The sequence below is a fragment of the Nelumbo nucifera genome, chromosome 7 (genome assembly GCF_055504915.1).
Source record: "Nelumbo nucifera cultivar China Antique chromosome 7, China Antique-T2T, whole genome shotgun sequence".
NCBI classification, from domain to species: domain Eukaryota; kingdom Viridiplantae; phylum Streptophyta; class Magnoliopsida; order Proteales; family Nelumbonaceae; genus Nelumbo; species Nelumbo nucifera.
In genome coordinates this window covers 13,568,476-13,583,605 of record NC_142655.1, presented here as the reverse complement: position 1 = coordinate 13,583,605, position 15,130 = coordinate 13,568,476, and the positions used below count along the sequence as shown (strand labels likewise).

The following is a 15,130-nucleotide window of genomic DNA, read 5'->3' as shown; positions in this document are numbered from 1 at the left end:
TTTGGTCTATATTTGTAAGAATTGGCGTATATTAAGCACAGCAAAAAAAAAAAAAATTCTGGGTAGATTTTCGCTTTCCTCACTCTCTCACCTTAGTTGGTAAAAAGCCAAGAGGGAAAGAGTTCCGAATCCAACCCAGGATTGAGATTTTAAATTTCTCCGTCTGGAGGTTGGAAATTTGACCAGAGGTGTCACCTAACCTTCTTTCTTTCGTTTTTTATTTATTTTAAAATTTCTTGAAGAATGTTGTGGAGAATTTGGATTGAAATCCTGCCTTTATCAGGATTGGCAACTTTAGATGATAATTGAATGGCATTTCTATCTTTTTATATGTTGTTTAATAATCGATTAATGATAGGTACTGGATTGACATATTTTAAAAGTTGAATATTGAATTATCACATTCTAAAGTTCGAAAACCAAAATGACACTAAACCTAAAATACAAGATATTAATTGAATTTTTTTCCTAAAATAAATATTAGAAGTTGCTTTAAGACAATAGGACCACCATTTAATAATAATGACCAAATTGACTGAACCGAATTATTTACCAATTTGTCTTAAGGGTTCCATTTTGGGTAATGGTTTTTTTTTTTCCTTTTAGTTAACAACCCTCCACAGATTCAAACCAGGTTATGTATAACCAAATATGTTTTAAAAACTGGCCTAGTTAGGATTAGAACTACTTTGGCCATCGGTTTTTAGGTCAGAGGTTTGAGTTGTTTGACTGTCCAATCCAAATGAATGGTCCATTGCAATTTAAAAAAAAAAAAAACACAATTAAAATTTAAAGGGCAAAAAATTGTTATATGAGTCGAACGAATCAATAACTCAACTGCCTGGATTAGTGGGTTGCTGACCAAGTCAATAATTTTTGACAAATGAATAGTTTAGGAGTGAAACAGAACCAATCGTCTGAATAGTTTCTAGGGCAAACAATTCAATCCTCTGAATCAACAACAGTTCAAAAACCATGTATTGTGTGTATAACAGAACACCCTCATAATAAATGCATTATCATTTATCCCCCTTCAATTGGCATGTCTCCCATGCATAGACGATCTGAATCCACCAACAAATGAGTTTCACCTAAAAGATCACTTGTCTGAAAATTCAAAAAAGACGAGAAAACTTTCAGCCATATAATTTGTGCACCATTTTTTTTTATTTTTTGAATTCTATTGTTGTCCATGAGGATACTGATACTTGTAAGTGAAACCAGAATAATTTGATAGCTTTAATACTTACTTACAATTTACTTGCACAATACATTGCACTTGCTTTTTTGCTTTTGTGTGTATTGTTTTCAAAACAAAAAACCAAAAACATGTTAGATATAAGCTACAAACGCATTAATAAGGGTGCAATTCAGGTGGGTTGGGTCAACTATACCCCAACCCGAGCTTAACCCAAAGACAATTTGAGCTGAAGCAGGACAGCTTAGAAGAACTTATGAATATGTTTTTGCACAATCATCTTGTTTTGGAATTCACAGCCCAATTTTAAAGTAAAATCATTTTATTTTTGCACAACCACATGTGCTTGCTGGTTGGGTAGGGCTATTTGAGGCCACAATCCACAACCCAACCCAAATTTAGTTCACTCTTCGAGTTTTTTTTTTTTAGCTTATAAAAAAAAGTCATGGCCATCAACATTTATGTTGAAAAAAAACGTGATTAATGTGCATGAATTCACAGGTAGGAAGGAATTCGTGCCAAATTGGAAAGGAATATGGAATTCTATTGGAATAGACAATGTGCTTGACAGTAGGGGTGGCAATGAGCCGACTTTTTAATGAGCTGTTCAAGCTCGGCTTGTGAAAAGCTCGATTCAGTTCGGTTTTAACTGAGCTTTGAGCCAAGTTCGAGCCTAATTTATAGGTTCGATTAATAAACGAGCCGAACTCAAATATATAATAATAATAATAATAATAATAATAATAATAATAATAATAATAATAAATTATAAAAAATAATATATATAATAAAAATATTATAATTCTTATTTTTTTAAATATCAAATAAAAAATATTTTTATATATAACTTTTATTTTTATAAAATATTTTTCCTCAAACCGAGCTCGAGCTTATGAATTTTTTACTCAAACTCAATATTCTAGTTAGAACCGAGCTCAAGCTCAAGCCTCATACTATTCGGCTAAGCTCAGCTCAAATCCACCCCTAATTGACAAAAAGAAATGTGGGTCACAGGCAAAATCTTGGGTGTGGACGGGTCTGGGCTAGGCCTAAGCCTAATTCAAGCCAGGCTTTCATCAATTTCCAAAAAAACGGGTTTTATCCCTGAGCTGAGAAAGCCAAAGTTGACCTATCAATACTTGCCCTTAGGGCCCATTTGGAAGGGCTGAAGTTTTGATTGAGTGGCAAACAAGCTTCACCATCAAAGCCAATTTTTTTGGTTGTATGATAGTGTAGTTGGGATTTCTGGGTTTCTCACCAAACATAGTTTATAGGCTGTCTTTGTAGAGCCTACCTTGCAAAGCAAAAGGCTAATACTTACTTTTTGGCATAAAAGGCTAATACTTACTTTTTGGCATACCTCTCTCTCTCTCTCTCAAGATTAAATGCTCCATGACTCAATCCACATTCTCATGCTTATCAACCTCTGATTTTGCCATTACATTAAGTCACTAAGTAGCAATTCTTAGGCAACTGAACTGAAGTGGGTTGAAGTGGCAATGTAAATATACCGTTTGAGCTAGGGCTTAGGGATGCAAATGGATCGTTAGGAAATTTAAGAAATTCGAATTCAATCTGAATCCGATGGATCTACAAATTTTTATATTCTACTTCGATTCAATCAAATATTGAATATGAAATCCAATTTGATTCAATTATCATCAAACAAAATGAAAGTGTAAAGAGGGTTTTAACTTATTATTCATCGAGGGTTTTAACAATCTCACCAAATCCCAGAGAAAGTTCTGGTGGGGTGACAATTAGGATAAAAAAGGGTTTGATGAATTGGATGGAACCAAATATGCAAAAATAAGTCAAATGGTGGGATGGGATTAGGAACCCCGTGCTTTTAACCTTGCTTTGTTGGCAAAGCAAAAGCTAGAGTAGGGGTGTCAATTGGACTGAATTTGGTCCAATCCGGTCCAGTCCGATGTGATTTCATTACAATTGGATCAGGTCCAGTCCAATCCAATGAATATTTTAGACCATTTTGTACCAGTTCAATTCAATGTCTGGATCCTTCAATCTGTTCAAATTCATTTTAATTTAGATTGGTTTCAACCCAAGTCTGATCCATTGACACCTATATTTTTATCTTATATCAATGGACCATACATTGGCTTAATCCAACCCAACCCAATATAAATTTATTATGGACCGACCAGGTCCAATCCAATCTAATAAATATTTGGGTCAAGTACTCTGCAACCCAATGCAGAATTCTGAATGACAGCCCCCTATAGTCTATTAGTAGCCCTCCCTACAAAATTGAACTGATCAGTAATTCTCCCTAAATATTTTGGACTGAATTGGTCCAATCCAATATGTCTTGTTGACACGTCCAATCCGTCCAAATTGATTTTGGACTGAACGGGGTCCAGTCCATTGACACCCTTAAACCTAGAGACTGTGTATTGACCCTTGCAGCCTTTGGGCAAGATCCATGATAGAAAAATATTACCCGAATTGTCACTTTATCCTAAACAAGGGTATTTTCTGAAAGGCAAATGTTGGAAACAACATAGATAGATATCTATGGGATGATCCTTGGATACCCAAGGTTGAAGGTTTGAAACCTAAGGGACCAAGACCTAGACCAGTGGAGGATTCTTCTGTAGCTAGTCGAATTGACCAGCAGAGTAGGAGATGGAATGTTCAATAAGTGTCAAATATGTTTCTCTAGAAACGTTTCCATCTGAGAAGATTTTGGAAATTGATCTTGCCAGTAATGGATGGGAGGATGAGATTATCAGGGCTCTTCATAGCAATGGGAAATTTTCAGCAAAGTCTGCTTATTTCCTTGCCCTAAAGCATCTAGAAAATGAAACCTCTAAGCCCTCCAACGTGGAAGATGAATCCAAGTGCTGGTCCCTCTCCCTCCTATGGAAACTCTCAATCGAGCAAAAAATAAAGACTTTCCTCTGGAAATGCTGTAAAAATGGGGTGACTGTTAAAGAAAACCTCTAAGCCCTCCACCTTACTAGTTCTTCCACTAGTGGCAGATGTGAAATTGCATCAGAATCCATCACTCATGCCCTTTGCCTCTGTGAGAAGGCCAAGTGTATTTGGATGGCCATAAACATAGGCTTCAAACCTGTGGAATCCCTGGCTCCCTTTTCTAAATGGTTTTTCAGCCTTCTAAAGGATTTGGGTTAAAAGTCACAGGGATGCAGCAGCAAAGGTGGCTATTTGTGTGTGGGAAATATGGAAGGACAAGAATTCTTTTCTGTTTGATCATGAAAATACTGATCCTCCCTCTGTTGCCTCTTCTATTGCTAGAGCTATAATGGAGACATCTCAGATCTTGCTGCCGAGATTGGAAAACTGTTCGCTGGGTAACTGCAAATCCGGCTCAACCTCTTTTTGGCAACCACCTAGTGCTGGTACTTTAAAAATCAATGTGGATGATGGTTTTATATCCCCAAATAAAGCTTCTTTTGGTTTTTTGGAGAGGGACTCAGAGGGTGTTTGTTGGATGATTGAAGGAGGTCCCACAAATGCTTCCTCAGCGCTGGTTGCTGAAGCCAAAGCTCTGTATGAAGCCATCCTTTTTGTGAACCCTTGAGAAGCTCCAAACTGGTGTCTGGAATCTGACTGTTCTCGGCCCATCGATTGTTTTTAACAGAGGAGATGATTTCTGTTTGTCGGAACTGCTCTTTGTGAAAGAAGACATTCTCTCCCTTTGTATTGGGAAAAACCTGACTTTTAAGTGGTGCCCTCGTAGGGCAAACTTTGTAAAAGAAGACATTCTGGCCGGCCTTCTCTCCCTTTCTCCGATGCTCTTCCCAGATGGCTAGCGCAGGCAGTGGAGCCGGATTGATCGGGCTCGGACTAATTTGTTTTTCTCTTCCTTTTGGTGTTTTTCTTTTTTTTTTCTGGTTTTTCTTTTTCCTTTGCTTGCCCTGTTTCATTCACTCCGAAGGCCCAAAGCCCCAAACCCATCTGGGTTTCTTGAATTTAATGTAAACATACATGGAATCCAACTCTGAGACTGAGAGAGAGAGAGGAGGCCGGCGAGATAGCAGCAGCAGACAGTAGCAGCAACACCGCCGCCTAAATTCTGATGAATGAGCGCATGAAGCGCTGCATGTTTATTTGTTTCAAGTCAACTCCAGCTCCACGCCTCTACTTCTAGTAAAGGCGTCTCTCTCTCTCAGCCTTTAAAAGCTAAATCCCAAATCCAGAAGAAGTTATTACGTAAAAAGGCCCGAGGGCTGCTGCACCTGCACGTAGCCACGTACTACTCTCTCTCTCTCTCTCTCTCTCTCCTTTCTCTCTGCACTGTACTGTACATGCTAAACATAGAATGGGAGTCACCATCGTTCCGATCCTTTTTGAGCCTTAGAAATCTCTTATCTTTTATACAGCGCTGAACCATTACTGCTGTTCTGTAGCTTCTGATGAATCCCAAAAGAGTATAAGATAAAGAAAAACAAAAAAAAGAAGGAAACTCCCTCCTTTCTGCTTAACTTGTCAGTCTCAACTCACTTTCTCTTCCAAGCAAACTTCCCTTTCAATCTCATTACTCCCCCTTAATCATAGCTTTTTCTGTAGTAATCCAAGTATTCAACCCCGCGTGCTCTCTCTCTCCTCTCTCTACTTTTCATGCATCTTCATTTACAACGCTGTAAGCTTTTTTTTTGGCTAAATTCTATCTTCTGCTCGCCGACGGCCGAACTTTCGTACTTGGAGTTGTTTCTCTCTGAAAATTTCTTCGAAGCAACCCTTTGAATGACTTTGGTTTTGGTGCAAAGTACACAGTAATCGAGGCGATTATCCATCTGTTAATACCGTTGGTGGAATACCGGAATCTCCATCGAGCTCGAGTGGGATTCCCGGGCCACTCTGTGGGACCCGTGTATAAACGAATTAAAGAATCCGTGGTGGATGAACCGGGAACGAATAAAGTCGCCAACCCATTTATTGATGGAAAAGATAACCGGGAATAGGATTGAATCCTTATAAGGTAGATCATGTATGTGTTTGAAATCGTGGATATTTATTGAATAAATATTTTATATTTGATTTGTTTGAAAAACTGAGAAAAGTAACGATGAACCCTATTTATTGACATTTAGGAGCTATTAGGTGCTATATCAGTAACGCCAAAATGAAGCTTCACCAATGATAGTGTGCATAAACCGAAATCTATTTTTTTAAATCCCTATACATACAAATTCACATAATGGGAAAAATGCTAAAAACGCCCATGGTTCCAAAGAATCCAAACACATGCTATGTAGTAGCAGTCATTGCTAATGAAATTTGATTGGTTTAATTTCGCCCTGTCAATGGATCAGGTTTACCTGACAGAACCAAACCGAACCAATTATACTGAGTCTGCTTATTTTTGTATCCCAATGCTGTTTCAAAATGATTATGCATATATGGCAGGTATACTGTTTACTATCATTTTATTAAGATTAGATTAAAAATGAGTTTAAAATTATTATATTGTAGGCAATTACAGATTCCAAGGTGAGACCCAATTAGCCTGATTAAGAATTGGTTCGGTTCTGAGTCTAGTATTATAGACCCTGTAGGGTCTGGTTGGGACAATGAGACTGGATCTACATAGTTTTCTCATCAGTTACTGACTGGATCCACGTTTGGCAATGGGTTCAACTCGTATTCCCTGCCTAGAATAACTCCCACTGTTTGGATTACAAGAAAATATATCAGCTCCTTAATGGCAGAAACTGAATTTGGATTGATTATTGTAGACCAAATTATTTTTATTTAATTATTTTACCCAGCAAAAGACAAAGCAATAAGTCATTCAATTCAGCTACTTCAGCCATTTTCAAACTCAATATGATTGGTGATAATTGAATATATTGGACTCCCTTTCACTTCACATTCTCACAATGGCCTCTATGTACAAGAATACTTGAAGGGTAGCCCAATGCATGAGGCTCCCAGCCTCCAAACAGGAATACTTGCATGAATGAAATTTGATAGGAGATTGAAGTAGATAAAAACAAATTGAATATAAACAGTCAATAAAGTCAAGTCTCTAATTATCTGACATGATCTTTGCTTGCACCTTTTTTTTTTCAAAACACAGTCCACCCACCCCATTTTATTGCATCAAGTCCTTGCAAGTAATTGCCAATCTGCGAAAGAATAAATTCCTTGCTACACCAATTTAGCAAATAATTTCTTACCCCATGAGATTGCATGTTTGTATACTAAATTGCATCAGCAAATTACTTGAAATAACAACCTGTAATAACCTTTCCAGCCTTATTCTCATCCTCTGTTTCTAATCCTATTTTCCTTCCTCATCACTCCTTCAGATATGAGCGTCATACAAAAGCATGCCATTACAGAGTATTTTTACACACTAGAGAATCAGTAGACTCTAGAATATCAAAAGCATTTTAGTATAGATGGAATGACAAAATTTGGTTCAGTTCCCTTACCTCTCTGTACACTTTTATTCAAATCCCAAAATCCCAGAGATTCCTCTTCATCTTCTGAGACAAAAAAAATTGGGTACATAAAGAATAATTTCTGGTACAGTTTACCCTCAGGTAAATTCATTTACAATTTGAATGAGCTTTGCATATTTCCAGGTCAAAAGCTTTCATCTATACCTTTGACAACCATATTATATAATCTATAATTAATATATAGAGGGAAAGAAGAGCAATGCATATCAAACATGCAATTCTGGCAGCCACAACTGATCCTCCAAAGGCCATGTCTATGGCCACATTGGTTACCTGTTTGGCAGCAAGTAGAACGTATTTCAACTAAGACTGACACTATACATGGATGGCTGCCAGCAACAATTGCAACAATTATCCAATATCAGCTGGCAACACAAGTCAACAAATGCTGTTAAATCCATATGCAACGGTTGCAGTGGCTTTAAGCTGGGATTCAAGTGTCTTCTGTGAAAACTTTGAATATAAAATCACGGAAGCGTCTTGAGTATTGCTTCGGATCAACAGCTGATATTGACGTTGGATCATATTGGATGGACTTGTATGCATGTTCTAGCTTCTTGCTGATATCATAATCTTGGAGTATGTCAATGATACCAAAGAACAGGATCACATCATGGAACTCTCCTGTGGGCTCTCCAACCAGTTGAGTATCACAATCGCTTCTTCTCACTGTCTGTTCAACCCGTGCTGGCATATTTATACCCAATCTGATGGTTGCCCACCTGTAATACTCGATACAAAGGGATTGTTTGAGAGGAAAACTAAAAGATATGCACATTTGACAAGGAACATTAGCGTTAAAAATTGATAACAAGACTAACTAAAGCTTTCATATGAATCAGTTATACCGTGTAGGATCAAAAAGAAGTTGATCCATCTCCACCCTAGAAAGTTGAGCTGCTTCATTCTCTTGGTCGCCATTACCTGTATAGAAAGGTCATAATATTTACTCTGTTGAGCAGAAGATCAAGCTGAAGTTACAAATAGGATTAGTGATTTTATAAATAATAAGAAATAATCGATGGGAGTTCGAGCTCCAGATGGATGACCCTCATTTGTAGCCAAGTCCTTGTTATATGATGCTTCTCTAAAGTGAAGGCCCACCAAAAGACTGTAGTCCATAATCCTCTCCTGTTCAAGGAACTCACAGTCTCTATCCACTTGCCTGTGAGAGGAAAGGTTTAGCTTGGAACACAAAGAAGAAGATTGAAACAAAAAGCAACCAAATTTCATGAACAAAGTAAAATTTTCATTGGAATATATAGCTTAGGTTGTTAAGTTGAATTCACCTGTGAAGCTCTTGAAACCATGTTCTCTGCAGTCGAAATATAAAGTTAAGGTCAAGGTCCTTAAGGGTTGTATTTTCATCAATCTCTTCCTCTGGTTTATCTGTTGTGCGGCCATGGGAAGATCCTTTCAAATCAAAGCGCCTATGAATTGGGTACTCAGTACAAAACAGATTTCCCATTATAACAAAGCGAACCTGGTTCATCAGTCATTCATAAGCTTACAATATATTAGAACCTCGTCTGTTAAAATTTCAGACAAACTCTGGGACCTGAAATTAGTATCTGATATTCTCATGCCTGCTTTCCTACCTTTTTTTGTGCAGCCCCAGTTAACTTGACACAATGCAGACCAAAAAATTTGGTAACTAACGTGTTCTCAAAGGCACGGACATGGTTATAGTAGGCTGGAAGCATCCTTATAAGCACCTGTACAAGGACACCGAAAGAAATCAAATTAGGTCATGGAAAAAAATCTTGATTCTAACCAAGGCAGTTATAGCAGAAAACAGAACTCACTTTTACTTCTGATTTCTTCATTGTCTTTATCATGTAACGGTCATCATTGGTCAGGTAAAAGAAGCTTCCACTTTTCCCTGGAGAAGAAAGTTCCCGGAGTGCATCATTTCCACATATGGAGATCATGTAATCAGCAGGATCCACCTTGAACAATTTCCGGAGTGTCCTGAGTACAAATAATGATAAAAAGGTAAGGAAAAGGTAACTGAATCGAAGTACTCAACATGTGAAACAGGATTTAGCAATGGCAATAAAACATGTTGTTCAAGGACTAACCTGAAAACCACTGGGCAGTAATCCTTCCATTTGAATTCAGAGGATTGATGTGGTGGAGTATGCTTGCTTCCTTCAGGAGGGAATTTTGTCCATACCTTTTCCTTTGGATCAAAAGCTGAAGCCTTCAGATCAAGGGATGCATTTGGAGCAGGTCTTCCTACAGAATGCCTGTTCAAATGTGTAACATGTTAAGAAGGTAGTGATCAAAGTGTTCACAGAGAGCTATGTATGAACAGTACAGGCTTTGAGAATTGAGATACATAAGACACACATATACTGTTTTACTGAAATATGTCAATGACAAGGCAGGAACAAGGTCTTGGATTCAGAATCTACACAAAAAAATGTAAGTCTTGGAGAGAGACCATTTCTAGTTTTCCTAATTGAAAGTTGTTCACTGATTAACAGATTAAAATAAACAATTTGACTTGTAAATCATTCTTCATTCTCTGCAGAGCTGTCTCTTCCTTCTAACAGTATTACAAGGGGCCATCATGCTCTGCACAATGTCATGGAGCCTGAGATAGAACAAGTCATAATAATCCATGTTGCTATTTCTTTAATATCTCAGCTAGAGCTTAAGAATTAGGAATTGAATACTACGGGTAAAAACCTTGTCCTGTTTCATTCCATCATTTAGAAGCTTAAGATTTCCCAAACCTCAGAAAAGGATGGGCCTGAGAAAACCATGAAGATCAAATATATCTTATTGAAGAGAATAAAATGCCAACTTTCAGATTTAATTATTTAACTTAAGCCATATCCTTGAAGACCAAAGCATGCTAATACATATGAATGGAGAGTACCAAAATTTCATGAGTAAATTCAGGGAGACAAAATTCTAAATATGGTACTAGATGCTTTAAGGATCATATTTTATCCCTATTTGTACTATTTTCATTTTCCTAGTTTTGAAGCCTCCTTTAATTGGGAATGGATTAAGACATGCAATGCAAAAATACATATAAATAGATGGTCACTGTTTCTTTCTTGCATCTCCCTCATCTACAACTGCATGGAAAGCCATTGAAAAACTATGTATAAAAACATAGAGCATTTCAACAAGCTGATATTGTAGAATTGTAGTAAGCAGAAAATCCTCCATACAAGGGAATAGATTCATTTCAGTGAAAAGAAAAGAGAAGACAGAAGGGACATGATTATGAACTTATATCAGTTTATTTGTTGACCATGTAGATTATTATTATTATTTTTTTTACCAATGACCATGTAGATTATTCAAAGGAAAAAAAAAAGGCATCAGATTGATAAATTCATATGTAAACTTGACAAAAAGCGATTCTCTGTATAAATTACTTACAGGGAAAGAGTACTTTAATTTCTGATTATTATTCATATAGCTCCACAGCCACAGGTTTCATAAACTCTTCAAAATTTTGAGCCGACTAGAAGTATCAAGTTTCAATGCTCTCCAGAGTCGAGATGATCATATCAGGGGAACATTATGAATGGTCTTCACCAATGGTTAATGGATAAAATCCTTATCAGAAATGGCTTCTAGCTATTCTATCAAGTGTCAACCTTCTTCAATATAAAATTCTCTTTAAAATTCTAACATACCCAAAAGGATTTTCTCATAAAAGTGGAGGTAAAAGGAAACAATCAAAAATATATAGAAGCTATAAATCAAACGACTAAATGATTACATGAACAACAACAACAAACAAATAAAAGCAGGCCAAAAAGGAGCACAAAAAAGATTTTTGGATCAGTACCTGATTCCTAGCTGCAGATTGAGCATGAGTTCGTAGTTCTTATGGCCTTTAGAGATTGTCTCCCCCTGCCGCTTCGCCTCCCTTGGCTGATTCAGTTTCAACTGCTGCCGGGTTCCCTTAGAATCAGTATCTTCAAGCTGCAGACTCCCATCGTCTCCATCTCTCCCCAACAATGTATTTCCATCAATAATGTCACAATTAACATCCCCATCATTCTCCCAAATGCAAAATCTATCAAACTTATCTGCACCCCCCTTCCCATCCACAGATGATCTCCTCGGCTTACCAGGATCCGAATGCTTCGACGGCTTCCACCCACCCTTCTGCGCATCTCCTTCAAATCCAGGCCAAGTAAGGGTCTTCTGCGACGGGAAAACAGAGACTTTCTCACCAGGACAAACCTTGCAATCATTCAAATCAGATGAAAACACAACCTGAGGATCCCAATCAAGATTCGCCGCCGGCGAAGTGCCGGACGGATAATAAGTCCCATTCTGTTCCTTGGGGTCCATACTCCAAGTACCCACATAGAAGCTCCCATCGGCCCACCTGAAAGTACCATTCCCTTTGGGCATCCCATCTTCCCACATCCCGTCGTATCGATTTCCATTTGCCCACATCAGAGTCCCATTGCCGCAGATAACACCATTCTTCCATTGCCCAATGTAGCTATTCCCATTCTTCCATTGATACCGGCCATGTCCATCTTGCGCACCACGACGCCACTCCCCTTCATAACAGTCGCCATTAATGTAGTGCTTAGTACCTTGGCCATGCTTGAGATTCATAACCCATGACCCACGATAGGTATCCCCGTAAGGACCAGTGTAAACTCCCTTCCCGTCCATGTACCCATTTTTGAATTCTCCGTCATAGGTAGCCCCAGAAGGCCAGAAGAATTTCCCCTTCCCCATGGTCTTCCCGCGAAACCACTCGCCGACGTACATGCAACCGTCGGTCCACAGATACTTCCCGGTGCCGGTAGGAAGGTTTTCGACCCACTGCCCCGTGTAGAAGTCGCCATTAGAGAGCATGCGCTCCGCATAGTACATTTCCGAGGCACTGCCGCCACCTTCCTCGTCGTCGACATGGGCAACCGACATTGTCGAGAAAATGCCGCTCACACGCTTCTTCGCAGCAGCCTGTGTCTTACGGACAGTCGCTTCCCAGGCTTTTGCGCCACTATACTCTCTGCTCATCCTCACTTCACTTCTTCCACCACCTCACATTTACCGAATACCCTCACCCATTACAAACCCAAATAAAGAAATTCGTTTCAGAACCCAGAAACAGAGATTGAACATATCAATCCCCGAATCCACAGAACGTTTCTTTCTTTCCTTCTTTGCTTTCCTTGGGCGTTCGTTTGTGTATTCTTTCTCTGTGTTAAGTAAGATTTGTTTTGTTTTTGATTAACGGGAAAGCAAAAGGCGCAATGCAACCAAGTACTGGCCTTTTCTTTTCGAACCAAGGGACAATCCCATGTCTGGGTTTTTGTTTTCCTCCCCAAATTTTTCTGGGTATTTTCTTTTCTTTATTTTTTCTGAATTTTCTACTGGTTTCAGCTCCGATAAGTGCTAATAAGCCTAACATTTGGAGGGAGAAGCGAACATGGGTGTGTAAGTGGTTATTTTTAGATTAAAGGGATTAAATTATTGAGATATTGAATGTTTGTGGAGGTTAATCAATGAGAAGGTCTGCTTTTTTCTGGCTTCCGAATTAACTTAGAAGTTAGAACCGCGTCAAACGGTCTCTTCATCCTCGCTTCTCTCTCTCTCTCTCTCTCCATTTCTGGCTATTATGGAAGGGAGGAGGGGGGCCTATGAGGCCATGGGTTCAGGGAGGTTCAGTTTGACCTTGTCTGAGAAAATGGGGGGAGATGTTTTTGGTTGGATTGGGGAGGACATTTCACCTTTGTCGACCTTGTCGGGCTTAGGTGGAGGGGTTTTTTTTTCGATTCCACGAGAGTCCCCCATGACCCCATGACTCCATGAGGTGAGGTCTTCTTACCTTTTTTTTTTAATTTTATTTTTTTCGTTGAAGTGGGACCCACTTGAGACCCATCTGTGGATTGTATTGGGCCAGAGCCCTATAACACGGATCTGATATGGAAATCGAATCTCAACCTTTCAAATTTACTCATGGGTCCCACTTCCATATCATACAAATGGGAATGGACCCTGTAATGTAATGGATGGCTCTTCAAATTAGGAGCCCCTCATCAATAGGGTTCCTTAGTTAATTGGTTCTGAAAATAACTCAATGTTACTTGCACCATTGAGCCAGTGTAAATCTCTTGTTGTGCTATTATTGAAAGCAGCCCATATATTAGGCCTATAAACTCCAATTGAATTCAAATCCAATCCGGTTAAGGGTGATCTGATATGAATTCAGCCCGTTATGCTTAGATATACAAACTTTGTTTTACATAAAATTTATTTTCTATTTATTAGTGAAATTGATTTAAATAATGTATATCTACTAAAGAATTTATGGGTTCGCGTCAGGTATCCGATTTGAAGATTTTATACTGTATCATGTTCAAATTTTGCCAAAATCCCAACTCAAGCCTGCCTAAGTTGCATTTCTAAAAAGAATTGTAGGTCTAAGTCTCATAGAAATTGTGTTTTTATTGATGGTATACAATATCACAGTCATTTTTAGTTCATTTTGTCAATTATATATAACATTTGACACTAAACAGAATGGAAGGGTGAGTGTGGGTAGGAGATACTACTCTCTTCACCCACTAAGTATCCTATAGAAAGTAGTGCTCCAAGTCGGGTTATCCAATTTGAAGAACTTCAACTACATCGAGCTTTGATTAGGGCTCCAATTCATTGGAAATTTGACAAATTCCCAACCCAACTGGACCAAGTTACATTCTATAAAAGGGTTTTCTTTGTTCAAAATTGGAGGGCTGTTGTCCACATGAAAACAACCCAATGTATGATATGGCACGAGGTTGAACTACATTGAGCTTTGACTAGGGCCTCGAACTCATTGAAAATTTGACAAATTCCCGACCCAACCAGACCCAAGATGTACTCTATAGAAGGGATTTCTTTGTTCTATAAAAATTGGAGGGCTGTTGTCTACATGGAAACAACCCAATGTATGGTAGGGCATGAGGTTGCCATGGATGAAGCAGCACTCCAAGTTGCTAAAACAGATGGTCCCTTTCTTATAAACTCTGTATCAATTTGCAGTATCATCCCTCATAAGTTTGGGGAAACATTATGGAAAAGGATTTCTCAATTGGGCCATCAAAAACATATTCCAATCTTTAGATAATTTTTGTATTTTAGGCACTTGAAGGATGGTGTGATGGATCCATACATCCATCTAATGGATTGGGATATGCTACAAACAGAACTGGCTACACAACCAATCAAGATTCAACACAATAGTGATGCATACATTTATCACACACAATCTATGTTTTGGGTGTTCACTTTTAATTGGTTACATAGCCCATTGTACATGCCTTTGTTTACAGCAGATCTAAAGTACCATCAAATGAGTTCGAATCTTATCCCAACAATCCACTACTTCCCCACATCAGGAGCCTCTTCTTTATCATTCATGGGGAGATATTCTCAATGTATAATTATAATGTCTTGTCGAGAAGTTTGCTAGAAGCATTTGTCAGTGGTAGAT

General features: G+C 38.4%; 1 protein-coding gene across 1 annotated transcript; it reads right to left on the bottom strand.

Moving 5' to 3' along the window:
- Positions 1 to 7,579: 7,579 nt before the first annotated feature.
- Positions 7,580 to 12,994, bottom strand: LOC104611328 (phosphatidylinositol 4-phosphate 5-kinase 6-like). Its single transcript, XM_010278341.3, has 8 exons — positions 11,471 to 12,994; positions 9,735 to 9,902; positions 9,459 to 9,624; positions 9,252 to 9,368; positions 8,943 to 9,136; positions 8,703 to 8,818; positions 8,502 to 8,577; positions 7,580 to 8,375 (listed from the first exon to the last, which is right to left on the bottom strand). The coding sequence occupies exons 1-8, from the start codon at positions 12,667 to 12,669 to the stop codon at positions 8,087 to 8,089; spliced, it is 2,325 nt and encodes a 774-aa protein (XP_010276643.1). The 5' UTR covers positions 12,670 to 12,994; the 3' UTR covers positions 7,580 to 8,086.
- Between the last annotated feature and the right edge of the window lie 2,136 nt (positions 12,995 to 15,130).

Bases quoted from the DNA above. Each gene is read 5' to 3' on its own strand.
- LOC104611328 (XM_010278341.3), bottom strand. From the start codon at position 12,669: ATGAGCAGAGAGTATAGTGGCGCAAAAGCCTGGGAAGCGACTGTCCGT. The intron at 9,625-9,734 runs GTTAGTCCTTGA...ATTTGTACTCAG, and splicing joins TACTGCCCAGTGGTTTTCAG to GACACTCCGGAAATTGTTCA. The intron at 8,819-8,942 runs GTGAATTCAACT...TTCCTCTCACAG, and splicing joins TGGTTTCAAGAGCTTCACAG to GCAAGTGGATAGAGACTGTG.